The sequence below is a fragment of the Cannabis sativa genome, chromosome 2, assembly GCF_029168945.1.
Source record: "Cannabis sativa cultivar Pink pepper isolate KNU-18-1 chromosome 2, ASM2916894v1, whole genome shotgun sequence".
Taxonomy (NCBI): Eukaryota; Viridiplantae; Streptophyta; class Magnoliopsida; order Rosales; family Cannabaceae; genus Cannabis; species Cannabis sativa.
In genome coordinates, this window is record NC_083602.1 from 55329183 (window position 1) to 55349631 (window position 20449).

Sequence of the window (20449 nt, forward strand, 5' to 3'; positions counted from 1 at the left end):
TATGCATTTAGTATAGATGAGATCCACTGTTAACAAAATAATATAAATTTAATTGAATGAACATTGCTCATTTTAAGTTTAAAAATACATCATAGAAATTTTCCTAAATAATATATAAAACCGTTAAGGTAAAATGCCTATAATGCTTAAAAGGAACACGTAAGCTTTCTTTTAAAAAAAATACACGTAAGCATCACGTGTTTTTTTTCACTTTTCTTTTAATTTTAATTACCAAAAGTGCAGATAGTAGATAAATAATTAATAAAAAAATTGACAATTGAAAATCAGGTGAGGAGACCAGACCAACACATGAGTTTTCCATCCATCGTGATAAGTGTGACAGAAGAAAAGAAAGGATAAAGATTAAAGACCCAAATAATTTCGTTACGAACTTCATGAATAGAATTTTTCACAGTTAGGGGAAAATACACAATTTTCTTTTTTCTTTTTTCTTTTTAGTGTAAATACACAAATTTAAGACAAAAACAACCATTTTAATTTTACTATCACCTCTATTTATTTTATTATTTAATTAATGTTTTTTCTTTTTCCTTATTTTATAGTTTGTCAGATAAAAAAATTATGGGAAGACTGAGAATTCTGAAACAAACCACCCCCTCACTCTCTCTCTTCTCTCTCTCTACTCTGTTTTTTCTATGTCTATGGCGTTCAGTTTTTTGATGAATGAATCATAGATAGTGGTATTTTCTCCAAAAAGGGGTATTGGATTAGGGAGTGACTTGCATTTGGGTTTCAGTTTTTTTTTTAGTTTTGGTAAGTCATGGCTGCAGCCTTGGAGTGCTGGTCCAGTCGAGCTAGTACGGACGAGGACTTGGTAGAACAAGTTCTGATGAGAACCCAGGATAGATCAGAGGGTTTGGTGCCGGAGAGTTCTTCTGGTACAGGAATGAAGGATCCATCGGCTATGCAGAAGAGGATTCAGAGGTTGGGCCGGAACGTGTCTGAGGTCATTGCCTCGCTTAAAAACTCGTTGAATCTGGACTCGGCTCGGGATCAGATGACATCGTCGGCCAAGATCGAGAGTTGTCGAAAGGTCGTTTGGTGCGGTGTTGTACGGAACCTCACTCAGCTTTATCCTGGCAGTCAGTTACCGGAGAAGCTCATCTCTAATATTCGCAAGCATTACGATTCGTTGCCACTCAGGTTCGTTTTGAACTTGGCCTTTTCTTTTTATTCTTTTGTTTCTGTATTGAGTTTTAATGATGTTTGGTTGCAGAGAAAATGGCAGCCTAGAAAAGAAATGAAATAGCACCCGTTTGATAAGACTGAAAAGGCTTAGTTGATAGTTCTTGAATTTAAGGAAAACAGTTGTATCAATATAATTTGGGTTTTTTGATAGGATGCTCACAGATTCCATTTTTAGTTCTTGAAATTTCTCCCTGGTGCTATCGTTTCCTTAGCATCCAAACAGAGTATTTGGGTGTGTCTTAATTTAGCTAATTTACTTTGTTTTTCAATGATTTTGAACAGTTATGCTCAGGCAGGGTTTGATATGAAAGAGGTGTTTCTTCATATAAAAATGCTAGAGCAGGCAGCCTTGGATGACCACCCTTCTATATTGATCCAAGAAGTGTCTGAAGACGATATTCAGGGGTGTGTTTTCAGGCTTACATTTGCTTGTAACTCATCTATTTCGTGGCCAGTAATGTCTGGTGCACTTGACAGTGCGTCTATTTGCTGCAAGAAGATACAGATCTTTGAGAGGAAAGGATCTACTCTTGGTGTTGTTCTCTTTCTGGTTCAAGCTGGGCAGGAGAAAACTTTCAAGACCCGGATTGAAAGCGCCTTGAAATCAGCTGTAAAGAAGCCTAAACAAACCTCAAAGAAGTTCGCTTTCGGGCTTTGTGGGTGCCAAGAAGAGAACACAAAAGGTAGAGAATTGGGAGAGATGGAAGAGGACGTTGGTGACCAAAATGGTAGAAATGGGGTAGAGAATTCGAGTCAAAAAGTGCAGCTTGAGATGCCTTTACCCACCTCATCTTTTGTGGTGTCAGTTGATGAGTGGCAAACGGTTCAATCAGGTGGGGATGAAGTAGGAAAATGGTTATTGAACTCTGATAATCTCGAGTTTATTGACCAGATTGGACCAAACTCATTCAAGGGTGTTTACAAGGGAAAGAAGGTTGGAATCGAGAAGCTCAAAGGTTGTGAAAAGGGTAATTCATACAACTTCGAACTAAGAAAGGATCTTTTGGAGCTCATGACTTGTGGGCACAAGAACATTTTGCAGTTCCATGGCGTTTGTGTTGATGAGAATCATGGATTGTGCGTGGTGACCAAGTTGATGGAAGGTGGATCAGTTTATGACTTGATGCTTAAAAGCAAGAAGATTCAGACCAAGGAAATAGTAAGAATTGCTACTGATGTAGCTGAAGGGATCAAGTTCATGAATGATCATGGAGTTGCCTATAGAGATCTCAACACACAGAGAATCTTATTGGATAAGCAAGGAAATGCTTGTTTAGGTGACATGGGTATAGTAGCTGTTTGCAAGAGTGTTGGTGAAGCATTGGAGTATGAGACTGATGGTTATCGTTGGCTTGCTCCTGAGGTTTGTTTTCTGTTTATCTTCATTCATTTATTTTTTTTCTTTACAATCCATTGCTTTTCTATTTGTCAGCAACGATAATGCCATTTCGTAATTCATGTTCTTATCACCCACTAGCTAGTAGTAAGCTTATCTCCATATAGAACACGTTTTGCATAATCATTATAGGTTTACTCAAAAGCACTTAGGATGTGTTCTTTTGTTTGTCGTCTGATTGCCATTAGACCCAAATTTCATTGCCTATCTTCTACACCCAAGTGCATGGAAACTATTATTTTATTCCATCTCAATTGTGTAAGTGAATTGATTGATGAGACCATTTGGGCATTAGAATATGGGCACTTGGGCAGCAATAGCAACTAAACATATTTAATATAACACTATAATAGAACTTAAAGGTGGAATTGACTTCATTTGTGACCTTCACTTGTGCTCTTGAGCCATTGAATAAACTAGGAGCTACTTTTCTTAGGAATACATCCATGAACCACACCAGCTTATTTTGAGACAGTTTGTTTTGTTAGGAAAAGTTCATCTTGGTTGTATTATGTGCTCAAGGATGTTATCTGGATCCATTGAATACAACTAAAGTTCCCACCATAACTATATTCTCGCTGAAAAAAAGGGACTTTATGTCACTAACCCGACATAATTGTTTGAGCATGCATAACATGTCTTCATAATTGTTACTACTTTTACATTTCAATATTATAGTGTTTACCTTTATTTAAGCACTCTCATGTCTTCCACTAAAAAATTCGGTTTTATTGTGATAATGCTACTTTCAGCACATTATCTAGTTGTGGAGCCCGCATAATGGAGCTTTTTAAGTTTTTAGCATCATCTTTGTTCATGGGATTTACCTTTACCAGACCATGATATTCACTGTTTTTGTTTTTGCATGTATATAATTATGCAAAAATACACTATATATGTTTGTAATTTATGTCCAACCTATAAATAAGTTTTTCTATGATTGCAATATTATGATGAATGCCTTTTGGATGATTCGGTTTACACATGTAATAGCTTATAAAATATAGGTATATATTACCAGTCTATACACACGTCCTGTCATTTTTCAGTGTAATATTTCTATTCACAATTGACTCACTCAGAACACGTTTCGTGGTAAAAACAAAATGCAATTATGGAAGATAACATAGCCCTTTAACATTTTTTAACTTTCCCTGTTGGTGATTACAGATAATTGCTGGTGATCCAGAGTGTGTGACAGAGACTTGGATGAGTAATGTATATAGTTTTGGGATGATTATCTGGGAAATGGTGACCGGCGAGGCAGCCTACTCAGCATTTTCCCCGGTTCAGGCAGCCGTGGGAATAGCTGCTTGTGGTCTTAGACCTGACATTCCGAAGGACTGTCCCCAAATGCTGAGGTCTTTAATGTCAAAGTGCTGGAACAATTGCCCATCAAAACGACCTCAGTTTTCTGAAATTCTGTCAATATTACTTCGACCCAACAATAACAATTGCAAATAAATTTCTTTGGATCTAATATGACTGCTTCTTCTGCTATTGATATTGATAATGCCCCCAAGTAAGTATAGGAGTTGTTATATACATATAAAATATATATGTATGCATAAATGTAAATGCATATATGTATGGTTCCTCTTTCATATTTCTTTCTACTCCGAGCCAACTCTCTGGATGGAAAAAGCTTTATTTGTATTGCCTTTTTCTTTTTTAGGTTAAAAAATGTCTTGACCATGCGCACTATAATTGGCTGTGTGATGGTATGAGAATATTCATTATAAAGTATATAGTTTTATTCATATTGTGCTGTCATGAATGAGTAAGCATTTCACATTACTTTAAACAATAAAAAAGAATCATTACGTATTAATTACTCAATTATAATGATTGAAACCATTGGAAAAAAGAAAGGTTATCAAAACACAATGTAAAAAAGTATGATTGGTAATGATATAAATGATAAACATAGTAAAAGAGAGAGAAATCTGATATCTTTGCCAATAAATTACGCAGAAAAGTTCGGTGCCTTTGTTTTCTTCTTCTGTTTTTATTGGAAAGAAAAAGACCAAGACAGTTCAACTATTTATGACACGTTTGAGCTTAAAAGTCTTTAAATCAGCTCTACAAATAGAGTGTCTCTTCTTCTTTTTCTTTATTTTTATTTTTAATGCAGTACAGTAGTACACCCCAAATTGGAAGGGAAAAAAAAAAGAAGAAGAAGAAGAAAAGTCAAGAGCTTTAATGAGGGTCCATCTAATAGAATGCGACCCAAGATCCAACAAACACTAACAAGAAAAGGTGAAAAGGCAAAGAAATTGTATATTATAATGTCTGGATGAGAATATGATAGGAAGCTTATAATGGACCAAAGCTCCCAAAATAAGTGGTTCCTTTGTGTTTGTGTAGTTGCTATCTAACAGGAGCCAATAGAGGGTCCATCCCAAATAAACTGTTTTAAAATAACACTGTCCCAACAACTGGGGATTAGTGTGTCATTGTACTTGATCTGGTTCTAGTTTTTAGTTCCATATGGAAGTTATATGGTAAATATAGTTTACCTATTTTATGTTACACATCCAATCAATCATAATCAAGTTATACAAAGAAATATATTATTGGGGGTTGTGTAAAAAAACATCCTAGGTTTCAAGTTAGTATTATATATAGTAATTAGTAGACATGTACAATAAAAACAATACAGAAACGTATGTTCAAAGCAACATAACCAATTCTGTGATTATAGAGGTGGATGATAATATTGGGATTTACAAAGGCACCATATGTCATTATGTGTAGTATTTATATGCTAATTTGTTTTTGGTGAAGAATATAACATGAACATGGTCTTAAAGATGAAGTTAATTATTTGTTAAGCAGCCTGTATTTTACGCAAGTCGAGGCATGGATTGGCACCCTCTAGTCATGGGAACACATGGATATAATATATTAACTTATATGCATGTATTGCATGTGAGGGCTATATCAAGTCAAACTAATTATCTGAAACTGGAATCCTCTCCTACTCACCATCAACCTGACCAGTTGACTTTGACATTTGACTCTGGCTTAATATTAGGTTTGACTCCTATAATGATTTAGGACCATGATATATTATTTGCTGATCTCCTAATACAATATAATACTCTAGATTCTAGTGGCTTTGTCTTCATAATTTGTTTGGGGTGTTACGTGTATATATGTAAAAAGAAAAATGTTCATTGAGTCACACCTATTTTGAAAATTTGTGACATAGTAAGTTGAAAGTCAAATATATAGGATTTTGTTTTTCCAAATGTATATTACATGTTACAATCAATAATAATGTATACTAGTACAAAATATATAATTAATTATTTAGACACAATGCACACTAGAAAAATTATTATTGGTGATTGCACAATGAAAGAGCACATTTTCTTAGTACATCTTTAGAGAGAAGTATATATCAAACCTCTTCATAATTTCAGAAACTTAAGTATCTATACAACAAGACTCGGATGACTACATTTAGATTAGTTCTTCATAAAAAAAGATTTAGATGAGTTAATTATTTACTACAAAGACTTGATTTCTTCATTTTTAATTTTGATCATGTTTTTATTATGATATAATATAAATGAATGATTTTATTAATAAAACAAAAGGTAACGCAATATGTAGTTAGTAGGAAGAAGTTACATGTTAAAAATATTTAGAACGTGTTAAAATCTCTAAAAAAAATACTAATTAGATTGACTCATTCAAATAATCACTCTTTATGTTAGTTATTAGTTAATTTTTTTTTCTCTCTAAGAGACTCAAATCTGTTATTAAATTTTGTCTTAAATAATATCTAACTAACTATAAAATGATTGTTGTGAATCAATCAATAACTTACAATACAAATATACTGAATCAATAAACACACAATCAAGAATAATACTATTAAAGAATCACAAGAACCAGATAATGAATTAATAAGCAGTAAATTAAGGATATTATTGGCTGGAACCAAATACCCAAATAATTGAGTCATGTGCAATGCTCGATCTACTTCTTGGTTGGAATAATAGCAATCATATCTTTGTTGATATTATTTATAAGGTTACAAAAATCTTCACACACTATTAAAGAGATTACAAGATGAACTTTCTCTCTCTAGTATGAACTCTCTCATTCTAACCTTACACAATCACGATTTTCACTCAAGTTTTTATTGGTCTGATATTCTATGGATTACAAAGGTAATAGCTATATATAGATTTGTATAGTTGCTAAAACTTGTTCTGATTCTATCGTGACTAATTAATGCCACTTTAAAGTCTCCAAGGCAACTCCAGCAACATATTATATCAACTTTAGTAACGCACTTTCAGTACGAACATTCAGAAGAGTCAATTCGCACGAGACTATCTGGATGAATACAAGCATTCTGGATGAGCATTTAAGACTGACAACAAGCTATCTAGAAGTACGTCTCCAGACTGGTGACAAGCTATCTGGCAAGACTTTTCTTATGGAGGACAAGTTGTCTGAAAGAACCATCCGAACTGGCCACAACTTTCTAAACAAAGCTTTCCGGATGGATACCAAGCTTCCTGTAACTTTTTTCTCGAATAACAACTAGCTTCCCAGATGACAAAACTTGTAACCATAACCAATAAATCTCCACCTTGGTTTCAAGTTAAAGTTGTGTGATAAATCGTTATTTTAAACACTGCTATTCCCTAGCCCCTTCTAGGCTCAGCTAACTCCAATCAGCTTCAGACAATGATCTTTTCACCTTTCATCACTATCAACGAACTTTTGGTGATCCTCAAGTTTCCGTGTATGGACTTGTATCTGTAACCATCATCTTCAAGCGCACCCAGGGATAAGAGATTTCATCTTAACTCCGAAATGTGCCTTACATTCGTCAACACCTTGATTCCACTATCATAATGTTTGATGGCAACCTTTTTGGTTCCAATGACCCTGTATAAATGATCATTTTCCATTAGAAATTTACCTCTGTCAATTGATTTATAATCAAAAAATGATTCTCAACTTGGACACATGTGATACATGCATCCGAAGTCAAGAATCTATACCCTGTTCATTAAAGATTTCGAGATGGAGAATAATTCTCCATCCGTTGAGCAGTCATCATTATCTTGCGTGACTGCAGCTGAATTCTTCATGTGGTGATGATGTTGGTTGTCCTTCCTATCTCTATTGTGAGATTTGTTGAAGCCTTATTACTCCCTGTACTTCTTGCAAAATCTTTGCAAGTGTTCGGACCTTCCATAGAGGTAACACTTTCGAGTTTCTATCTATCTGAACTTCGATCTTGATCGAGAGTGATGGTGCTTACTCTTTGAACTTACTTTCTTGGGTGATCTCCCTCTTGCCAAATACACTTCTTCTTTCTTGGATTCTTTTCCCAATTATAATTCAAAATCCTTCTATTTGAGTGCGGCAAGAACATCCTCCAATGCAATCACATGCCTACCATATTTGATGTCACCTTTGACTTCTTGATATGCGATTGGGAGAGATCTCAACAAAATGATGGCCTGGCTTTCTTCATCAACCTTATTACTTATATTAGCCAATCCTACAATAATCTTATTAAACCTGTCAATATTATCATCTAAAGAAAGAAAAGAAATTATTCTAAAACCATATAACCTTTCTAGAAAATTAATCTTGCTAACAATTGATGGCTTCATATAGAATTCTTCAAGCTTTTTCCAAATCCCTTTAGCCGTATTTTCTGCGATAAGCTTTCGTCTCACATTGTTAGACAGATACATGATGATCGTGTAATAAGCTATCTTCTCCATTTTGCTTTCTCTTTTGTTTTTTTCTTAGCCAGTAACTTCTCATCTTCAAGAACTTTAGAGACTTTCTAGTGCACTAAGATCTCTTTCAAACGTTCTCTCCATAGTGCGAGGTCATTTGTTCCATCGAACTTCTCCAATTTGAATCTCACCATTGACACCGTTAATTGCCTTTTCAAGAATTGCACAGCAAAAAAAATCTTGATTCTACATTCTTGATCGATTACCAAGCTTTGATTTGTGGGAAAATTACAACTAAAGTGCAGAATTAAATCAACTAAAACTTAATTAACAAACAATTAATAATGACAAGATTAATAATTCATACACAATTACTGGAGATTAGAAGCATGGATAAACAGAGTATCTAAAACCAAAAACGATTAGAGCAATAGCATAATAAAATCAACACCAAAATTTATACTTGTTCAAGTCCTATAGATCGATGTAATTTATGGCTCTACTCCAGTTCTGGAACACCACCGAAATTCTCTTTACTGATTAAGCAAGAACAGGCTATAATACAGTCGAGACCGATTCTCTGTTAGGTTCTCTCAAAGTATTTATCTCTCACACTCTTACTCAAATTTTTTTTCATCCATAGAAGATTCTTCATACAAAACACAAGCCCAATCTCTCTCTTTTCTTTGTACCTCTCTCTCTCTACCTCGCAATCTTTCTCTCTCAAGATCACCTCTCGAAACTCATCAAATCTTGTTCTTCTTTAAAAAAGCTAAGTGTTGGTGGTATTTATAGATTCAAGATATAGATCCTAATTAAGTCGATGGCTACAAGTGCTAAGTTGTATAAGTTAGTTATGACCAAACTTAACAAACTCCTCCCAACTTAAGTTATAGTGCTCCTAGATGAAGCGACCACTTTTGGGACTATGAATTGAAACACATTCTGAAGGGTCTTCCTCAATAGGAATAGAGACAGTTGGAGTCAACTATCTGGGACCTCTTTTCAGGACGAAACAACTAGCCATCTGTAAGTCTTTTTCAGAGTAAGACTAGCTTTCTTGAAGACTCCTTCCGGATGGACACCTAGGCCCTTTAGGAAAGCTCTTTTGGGAGACAACTGACTTTCCAAGAAGACAGAAAACCTGCGGAGATATTTTTATTTGGAAGAACTATAGCATAATATTAAATAATATGATTCACATTGTATTAAAATTTATGGTCATAATAATTAATATAATACAATATTTTATCCAAATATAATGTTATTTATTATTTAATACAATACAATATTATAACTCAACAAGCTCAAAATATATGATTTAGTGTAAATATATTTTCAAAATGTACAAGTTATAAAATTTTATGCTTTTTTCACATTTTTTGTAATTTTATTGTTTTTGTTGTACACTCATAAAAAGTCATTTAAGGGCTATTTAAAATGAGTTAATGCTAGCAAGGGAATGGTAATGTGAAACATCACCTTGTTTGTTTTGAAGGTTTAACCTTCTAATGTTATTCCTTTAGTAATATAACTACCCTTGAAGAGGGTAATGTTGATAACTTAAAAAATGGTGCGACTGAATTATTCTCTTCTATTATATTAATTTGAATACTATTTTTAAATTAATAAATAAATTTAAATATCATCAATATTTTGTTTATTATAAAAAAAAAATATTATGATATATATTTAGTCTGTGATATCGATTTTTTTATTTTTAACTGAGTTATTTCTATGTTATTAGCAATAATATATATATATATATATGCATTATACATAAATTGTATGTAGATGGTGTATATAAATGACATAACGAATAAAAATAAATAACGTAATGATAAAATATATAAAAAAATTCATTTCAATTAATAAAAATACAATAATTTAATATTTACTAATTAATAAATATATTTTTTAATGAATAATTATTTTATTTTTATATATAATTAACATTATACAATATAATAAATATTTGGATGTATTTATAATTATTTTATTTTTTTTTAATTATTATTTTTGTCTTTATTAATTGTAATATACTCAAGGGAAAATAGAAAGGGTTATAAAAAAATTAATACCATGAACAAATTAGAGGAAATGAGTGTCTCTTCAAATAAAGCAGTAAGTTAAAGTGGTTTATCTAATCTTGTCCATTTGCAATTTTCTTGACGGATAACTTCTCCATAGTATTTTGAACAAAGCGATGTTCCTATAATATTAATTTTGAAATTTTATAAAAAAAATTATGAAAATAATTATATGAAATTTTTGTATATATGTGTATGTGAAAAAATATCTGTGCAGAGTATGCTTTGGTTGTACTGCAATACAAAAAAATATTTTTTACGTCTCCAAACATAACTGGTTCTAGAAGTTTGTGTTATCTTCGAGTTATACATATGACATATCACTAAACATTTATAGAGAATATATTAGGAGTACTTTATGCCATAACTGCTTCTAGATATGTTTTGAGTGATAAGTATTACTTGAGTTGATAGGGACAATCCTTTATTAAAAGAATTAATCAGCCTGTCCAAACAAAATCTCATCTAGTATGCATAATTTAACCATTCTTTAGCAAAGGAGAGAGAGATAGAGAGAGATTACAGGGAAAAATCAAAGTATCCATAATGTAATTAAGAAGGTTAACCAAGATAGAAACAACAAAATGATGATTAACTCAAGAAACTTCTTCATCATAACAACACCCAGAAATCAAAAAAGTGTTATAAAAATTGGATTTAGAGTTTTTTATATGGTCAAAGTTATACGTACGAAAGCATATGAAGATTAATAGCAAGATCCAATTAAAGATAACAATGGCATAATTGAGATTTCTATTAAACAACATAATGATAATAATTGAAAATCCCATTTCATAACTTAGAACACCCGTAAGTGCCAATGAGAAAACCCATCCATCTATAATTTAACAAAAATATCACAATGCCAAATCAAAAATAGAGATTGGAGTGCCAAAATTCACAAATTTTCCCTTAAGAGATAGGGACCGAGTGCCAAATTTTCTAAGCACAAACGTCATTTAAACAAAGAAGAGTACAACAAACCCTCAAACAAAGACAAGGTTTGATCTTTGAAATCATATCGTTACTTCAGAATAAACAAAATACAATTAACTATTAGGTACATTCCTCAAATGACAATATAATAATCCTTTCCAATCCAACCAACAGAAGAATTATCAAAGATCAACAAAGTAAAGCACATAACAGTATGACAAATAACAATATGGACAGTGGAGTCTATCAATAAGCAGTATGCTATGATTTAGTCTGTCATAAAAAAAATACTTTTATAATTAAATATAGTTATTAATAACAAACCTGCAATCGATGAGAAAGAAATATGAAATCTGTTTCAGTAGGTGAAATTGAGAGAGAGAGAGGCTTTTGTTGTGTTTGGGTTAATAGTAAAGATTGTTAAATTTTTTGGGTTTATTTTTTGAAATTTGAATGAAAGTAAAAAAATTTCAAAAATTGTAGTTTGTTAGAGAGATATGTAAGTTAATTGTAAAGATTATTTAATTTTTTGGTTTAATTATTGGGTTTATTTGTTGAAATTTGAATGAAGATGTGTAAAAAAAATTCGAAAATGGTAGGATTTGTTGGAGAGATATGTGGGTAAGATATTTTTTTTAATTTAAAAAAAAAAAGATTGTTTAATTTTTTGGGTTTAATTATTGGGTTTATTTATTTGTTAACGTTTAACGTTAACTGACTCTATTAATATTAATCGTGTAAGGAAATCGTTAAACCAAGAATTACCGTTAAATAAGCATTTTTTTTCGTTAAATAAGCATTTTTAATATATAAAGATTTTCTAACAGGAACAACATACAAGTAAAAGGGTTAGTTACTTGGTTGGTAGAGTGGGTTAACTGTTCATGTGATGTGGCAAATAATCGGTCTTGAAGCAATATTTTAATTTAAAACTTTTTTTTTTAGGGAATTTTAATTTAAAACTTAATGGTAGGATTTCCTTTGTTTTTAATTCCCTCACTATTATATTGTAAGAAAACGACAAAAGCTTTAACTCAATTGTATATTATTTACTTTTTTTTAAGACTTCAACTCAGTTATTTCATCTTGTTATAATTTGTTGGTTAGATTAATAAACAAATAATTTTATGTTTAAAAAATAAAATAAACAAATATTAGCATTCACGATCGTATACTACACACGCGTTTCATCAGTAGTGGTTAGTACCTAATGGCTAATTTCATTATGGATAAACTAGGCTTTTCAACTTTAATTGGGCTTCACTTTGGGCTTGTAACCTTTCCATTTATCGTTTTATTTTCTCTATCTACAAAAATATGCTTATATCACAAAATTAAGCAAATTTAACTAAAAACAAAGACATCCATTATTTTAAAATTTTCTATTATATACACTACACATATAATTATAAATTGAACTTTTAATATAATCATATACATTTAGATTTGAAACTTTTTCTATTAAAACGAAAACTTAATTGTTAAAAATTAAAATAAAGCAATAAACTTATTCATAACCAAAGTGATAGTTTTTACTTTTTCATCTATAATAAATTAAATATTTATATACATGTTATATATGTATATATATATAATGCATTTGTAGAAATATTAACTGAAGCTACTCTTTAATCTTCATGACACACATACTCATAAACTCTCAAATTGTGGTGTATTTTGTAAAAAAAAAAATAAAAAGGAAAAAGAAAATTTTCTCTTTTTTTTAAACTGAATATTAGGTGTAATTTTAATTACTGATAGTTGGTTAATTTAGAGAAAATTTCGTGTATCAAACACTCTAAATATGGCTTTCACAAAAAATAAAAAACACTCAAAATATCTTTATTTATTATAAATGCATAGAAATACAAAATATATACAAAAAAGAAAATATGATAAATTATTTGTTAAAGATATTTCCTTCTATTTTAATATTAAATAAATTTTAAAAATAATTGCCTTAGAAATCCACTTTCCTAATCCTCATATTATATATTAAAAAACGATTTTATTAGAAGCTCTTAATTATAGGGAGATAGCCTATATATATATAATTAATTTCAACCCTAAACTATTTAGTCGAATTTGTGAAGATTAATAATATATAGAGCTTCTGAGTCTTCAATGGGTAATGCTAATGCTACTTCATCACCATCAACATCACAAGGTAATATTTTGATTATTATTATCATTATAATTTATCTAAATTAATTGATTAATAATATATATTTTTTATAATAATATTACATATCGTATTAGTAATCCTTTGTTTGTGAATTTGAAGTATTCAAAATGAAATTATAATCTTCAATATCTATTAACTACAAATCAAATACATGTTTTTAGACTAAATTAAGATTCTCAAATATAATTATTTAAGGATTATTTACACTACATTCAAATTTTTATACTATATTTTTTTTCAAAAATACTATATCTTTTTTAAAAATATATTGTGTATTGCATTAAGTTTTCATTGTTGTTCTACGGTTGTTTTTTAATTCTCCCACTGTTATTTTTAGTTGTTCTTGTTTTGTGTTCAACTGTTGTTTTATAAAAACACAATATTCTTAAAAAAAAAAAAATCAATATGACAGTATTTTTGTAAAAGTTAACCCAAATTAAAATATTTTTATAGGTTTCCTTATATTTAAGGACAATAATTCTTGATTTTTTAGTATTATTATTCTAAATAAAGATTAATTATAATATAACTTAATTTTTTAGTATTATTCTAAAAATGTATAATTTGAAAACGGAAAATATCCCAAATAATGAATAACTATTTATTTAAAGATATTTGCTTCAATTTAAATAATAAATTACTTTTATTTAAAAATAAATGCTACCGATTTTATTTCCTAAACGATTATATATATATATATATTTACTAGTTTTGTACATTAAATATGTACAAAAATAATTATATTATATATGTATATTGTATAATATATATGTTCGGTCGGTTCTCGGTTTAATCGGTCGGTTTGCCATTGACACTAAAACCGACCGTGCACAGGCAGATTTTTCAGTTTTCGATTTTTTTGGTGTTTAGACGGTCGGTGTACTCGGTTTGGTCGGTTTCTTGAATTTTTTGCTCAACCCTACTTTTTATAGGAAGCGTCCTACGATTAGTTAGCGATATTCCCTAAAATATATTTTCTTAAGTTATATTTGACTTGATATTTAATTATACCGATAACAATATGACACCTAAGCACTAGTGCCTTTTAGCAATTTTTTTTTAAAAAAAATATCATTTTTTGTTTTATTTATAATTTGACGTCTTCCAGTTTCTTATATTATTATGCGGGAGTTGTTTTAAATTTTTAAATAGTTTCTTATATTATTTTTTAAAAAAAATTTAAAATATGATAACTTAATAATAATTTTAATCTATTAAAAAATGTAATAATAGTTTTAATAATAGGAATAAGATTTGCATGGATGGCTTAATTAGGAAATATATATATAGCCAAAATCCATGTACTTATCCTCATTTCTCATTAATTCTCTCCGACTTTATTTATATAAATATATATATATATCCTACAAATTTTCAAAGTTTTATTTTTAAACCCTAGATACATATAAATATATATTAGACTGAAATTATTAATTATTTTCAAGAAATTGAGGTACGTGTGTGTGTTGATCTTTAAAGTTTTTTTTTTTTTTTTTTTTTTTTTTTGACTAAGATCTTTAAGGTTTTAGTGGTCCGGTTCATGGAATTACAATGAGTTAATTTAGTATCATTAAAACTAATATATATTATATATATTCGAATATAGCTAACACTGAAATTTAATTTGTGAGTTTGGCTTTGATAGTATAAAATATGGAGTTTCAAATTTGAATGTTTTCAAATTATCTATTTACCATTTTAATTTAATGAAGTAATTTATATTTTCTTTTTACTTTTTCTTTCTTAAATTTTAAATATTTAAATGCTAATTTTTGATAGAAAACTCAATTTTTAAGAAGATGACAATGTCTCTTACTAAAAAGAAGCAGAAGACAGTACACCCAGGTATATCCTTGTTATTCTATTTATATACATATATATGCTCAAAATAATAATACCTTTAATATTCTACTTTCTATTATTTTCTCTATAATTATAAATACTAAATTTTAAAATATTTTTCATACAAGAAAAAAAAAAGTATAGTTAATTTTGATGTATAATATATATTTTATTCTATTTTTTAGATTGGGCTAGATTACCATGCCATCTTCTTGATTTAATTTTGGAAAAATTGGAGTCTTTCAAAGATATTCTAGGATTCTATGGTGTGTGTGTTTCATGGAATTCTATAATAAAACACAATAAAACTAAATGCTTGATGAAGACTTCACACCAAGTTCCCATGCTTTTGGTTCCTAATAGAAAACAACATACTTGGGATATGTATGATCCAATGACTAATAAGTTCAAAGAAATATCCAAATTACATATACCTTATGATAAGCGTTTTGGAGGATCATCACAAGGATGGCTACTAACTGTGAATCGTGATTTCACGGTTACACTATACAAGCCTTACTCTACAGATCATGATAGTGCAATCATCAATCTTCCGTGTTTGTTTCCTCCAGAAGTTGAAGATGGGGATCTTGAAGGATTGGAAGATATGAGAGAATATTGTGATCAACATATTTACAAAGCGACAATCACTGCAGATCCATTAATAAATCCAAATGATTATATGGTTGTGGTCATTTATTTATATTGTTGGAAAATAGCCACTATAAGTCCCGGGAGAGATAATATTTGGAGAAAAATTGATCCAAATGAAGAAATATTTAGTGATATATTGTTCAATAGCAATAAGTTTTATTTTCTTAATCATAATCATGACACTCTTTCATCTTATGATAGTCGTGAGCCATACTGTGGTACAAAAGTAACTTGGAATCATTCTGACAATTGGTTTGGTATCAAGTCTTATATTGTGAAGTCATTTGAGGGAGATATTTTACAAGTGTTAAGACGTTGTGAATGGAACGATAGTTTGACGATACGACGTACTACAAAAGTAAATATTTTTAAATTGGATTTTGTTGATGGAGGAGTAAAAAGGGTTATAGTTAAAAGTCTAGGAGATGTTGCTCTCTTTCTAGGAGATAACTCTTCAATATATGTGCGTGCATCAAACTTTCTTGGATGTAAATCAAATTGCATCTATTTCAGTCATGACACTGATTTAATCTCATACGGTCCTCAGGGATTTCCTTGTGATTGTGGCATCTACAATCTCGGAGATAACAGCTATAAAAAATTTACATTATTATTAGATGATGAAGATTCAACAATAATTTCAAAAATGGAGGCCCAACCACCCATATGGATTCAACCTACCTTGAATTTATGATTTATATTTTTTATTATTTAATTAATATTGATATTATTGGCACGACTACTACGCAGGGGTCGACCCAAGTATTAGACAGCGTGGGCCATTGCACAAGGCTCCCTCTTTTCCAAGGCCTACTTTCCTTTTTTTTTGTTCTTTTTTTGAAAAAAGCATATTTTTCTACTTTTTCGGGAAATTATAGTAAATAGTCCCAAATCATAAGACTATGTTAATAAATGTTCTCATTTCAAAACTTGTAGCAAATGACTCTTCTAAATTATTTATTATTTATATTGTCTTATTCCATATAAAAAAATCAATAATTTTTTTTTCATATTTTTTTAGAATTAGAAGCAAATTACTTAATGATTATAGTATATCTATATTAGTTTTGTTAAAATATTTTTTATTTTAAACTTATGTCGATTTTTTTAATTTTTGATGAGCTGTTGTGGGTTGTTGGTATATGGATTTTGTTGTACAATATATTTCTGTTTTGTTTTATAGTATACTAGGGAATGGATTAATAAATTTTTTTGAAATTATATATTTTAAAATTTATTTCTTAATTATCAATAAAATTAAATCTAATACTTTTCAATTTTTTTTAATTATTTACTTATATACATACACTAATTAATGTATATAGAAACTAATTATTAAATAACAAAATTATAAATAATTAAGAAAAATTATCAAGTGTATAAAAAAAATGTAAAAATAATTTTTTAGATATCTATTAAATTTAATCACTTAATTGAGCAAGATTTAAGTATTCAATCACTTATATAAAATAAAAGAAAAATACTACTAATTTTTGGACAAATTGAACTGATCAATAAAGAAATGATTTATACTACTTATAACCCTAACATAATTTGTAAATATGTAAGATTTTTACTTAAACAAATTACTAAGATGATATATTAATATTCGATGTATACAAAATTATATAAAAAAACCACAAACTCACTAAGAGTTTAATAAAATAAATAAATACCACAAAATAAAAAGTAGGATGCCACCTTATTAATTAATTTGTACTTTCTAAAAAATCAAAAATCAAATTGCTTGTATGTTTAGAATTTTATTTGTTTTTCTTTTTTAGAATTAGGAAAGAAAAATATTGTGCTTACATGTAATAAAAATATATAGTAAAAAGATCAAGAGTTTGAGAATGATGGACAATGATGAATAGAGATGATAGTAACTCTCTTTATATTTGTTTGGTATTAACTTATAGATAGGTATAAAATTGAAATATAAAATTATTATGTTACTAATTATAAAATGTATTTTTATTTTCTTTAAAGAATATATGTAAATTGATTGATTTTTTTTTTTTTTTGATTGTATCTCTCATCTTCTCACTTTTATTAAATTATATTTATTTAGTTAATAATATTTTTAAAAATATATATGATATGAGATTTATGCACTTTTAATTCTTATATTTCTTTTTTAAAAAAAAAAATACCTTTGTGGAAATATTTATATATATATTCAGTTATATTTATATATATTATATATATAATATGTCTAATGTTGTTTTAATTGTTATATGAAAAAATATTGGAATATAATAACATCAGTATCTTTGTCTTTTTTTTTTTTTTTCTCTTTTATATTTATGTTTCAATTAAGCTGAATATTAATTATTACAAAAAAGTAATAATATTTGTCATTAATATATATTTTTTTACTTCCAATAAATATTTTCTTTGAATCATATGAGATTGGCAATTTGTTAGTGGAATTCAAAAGTCAAGTAAGATTAAAGAAATATTGTAAGAAAAAAAAACATAGATAAGTATAAAAGGTTATGAATTTAAATGGCATTGATATAAGAGAAAAATGATTCAAATGAGTAATTACCAAATTATGAATTTTGTTGGAGATGATGTTACTTAATTTTGAAAAAGTATATTTGAAGTTTTTTTTTAGTGAAAGAATTATTGCATGAAAATGATTCATAGTCATTTATGTATATCGTATTAGTATAGAGAATAAAAATACCAAAAAGTAGCGCAAATATTTGAAATATATATATGATTTGTCTTTTGAAATCTACTCCCATATTAAAATTGGCAAAATATAACTCATTATTATATAAGAGGTAAAATGATTCAAATGAGTTACAAAATTATAAAATTTGTTGAAGATGATGTTTCTTAATGTATAATAATTACATTTGAAGTTTTTTTGAGTGATAGATAATTAATACATGAAATTCTCAACATAAATAATTCAGACTCATTTGTGTATATAGTATTAGTATCAAAAATAAAAATACCAAAATTTAGTAAAGTATTTATAAAAAAATATATATGATATGTTTTTTGAAATTTTATTCCACTCTAAAATTAGAAAATTATTAATTATTATCTTCATCACATTAACTAAATTCGTTTTTTTTTTTTTTTTTGCATGCATCTAAGAAAATATTAAATTATAAGTCGTTGAAAGTAATAATTTATAATAAACACATTAAAAAATTAGAATTATTGACTATCTTACACATATGAACAATATTATTAAAATACTATTATTTAGAAACTAATTAAAAGGAGTGGGAACAAAAAAAAAATGACAAATGACACAAATAAACATCAAAATGGTTTTACAATAACAAAATGAAACAAAGAGAAAAGCTAGAAAATTAATTGGCAATAAAATGTTAAGACTTACAAATATGTATAAGAATGAGGGAGAGAGAGGAAGAGTGAGAAATAATGTAAATTAAAATTAAGGAAATTTGAAAGACAATAAATTCTATAGTGACAAATGACAATGTTTTAATATATAGCAAAGTATGAATTAATATTATTTGTCAATAATTTTTTATTTATTAGTTAACTATTACCATTGTTAACTTGGTATAAAACATTAGTTCATTATTATAAATTATTATTATCATGTTATTATTTTTTTAATGAATTAGTAAAATATTATTATTTTTAATTTATTATTATAAAAAATTGAAGATAATAAATAAAAAGTAATAATTAAAAATTAAAAATTGAAGATAATAAAAAAAGGAAGACAATACTATAAAAATTAAAAATTAGAAATAAATAAATAGTTGTAGAAGATTTAGGATGCCATTGCCATATCATACATATCCATATACAAGTATACAATGTTTATATTTTTATACATATTTATATACTAGGTGATTGTTACGTGCCAAGCCACGTAGTGTTAGTTTTATTTAATATTTTAGTTTTTTATTTTAATTAATAATTAAAATAGTATAATTATTTGAACGATTTGTTTTATAAAAATAAAATATGTGTCAGTATATTTAGTAAGTAAAACATAGTTGTGTTATAATAATGTATGTTTTAATAGTAAAATGTACATTAATCTTCTAATTGAAAAAAGTTCTATTATTTCATTTCATATCTAATAATAGCTACACAACTATATATTTATAGACTTTCACATTCTTTGCAAATTACTAATAAGCACCAATAATATTTTCATATTCTAATATTTTTCAACCTTCTCCTCTTGGTGGTAAAATTAAAAATAAAACTAAAAATAAGCACAAACATATAAGGTAAATACTAATTACAGCCCATTTCATCTTTTTTTATTATTATTTTTTTAAGCCCAAGCCCAAAAATCTCTAAGCCAACACAATCAATCTTCTTCTATATTATCTTTTCTAGATATTTTATCTATATTTTTCTTTTTTAAAAAATAAATAAAAAAATTATTAATATTCTCCAAGAT

At 28.2% G+C, this 20449-nt stretch overlaps 1 protein-coding gene across 1 annotated transcript; it reads left to right on the top strand.

The window, feature by feature from the left end:
- Positions 1 to 298: 298 nt before the first annotated feature.
- Positions 299 to 4365, top strand: LOC133035012 (uncharacterized). Its single transcript, XM_061110638.1, has 3 exons — positions 299 to 1164; positions 1492 to 2572; positions 3776 to 4365. Exons 1-3 carry the CDS (start codon positions 782 to 784, stop codon positions 4067 to 4069), a joined length of 1758 nt encoding a protein of 585 aa, XP_060966621.1. The 5' UTR covers positions 299 to 781; the 3' UTR covers positions 4070 to 4365.
- Positions 4366 to 20449: the final 16084 nt, after the last annotated feature.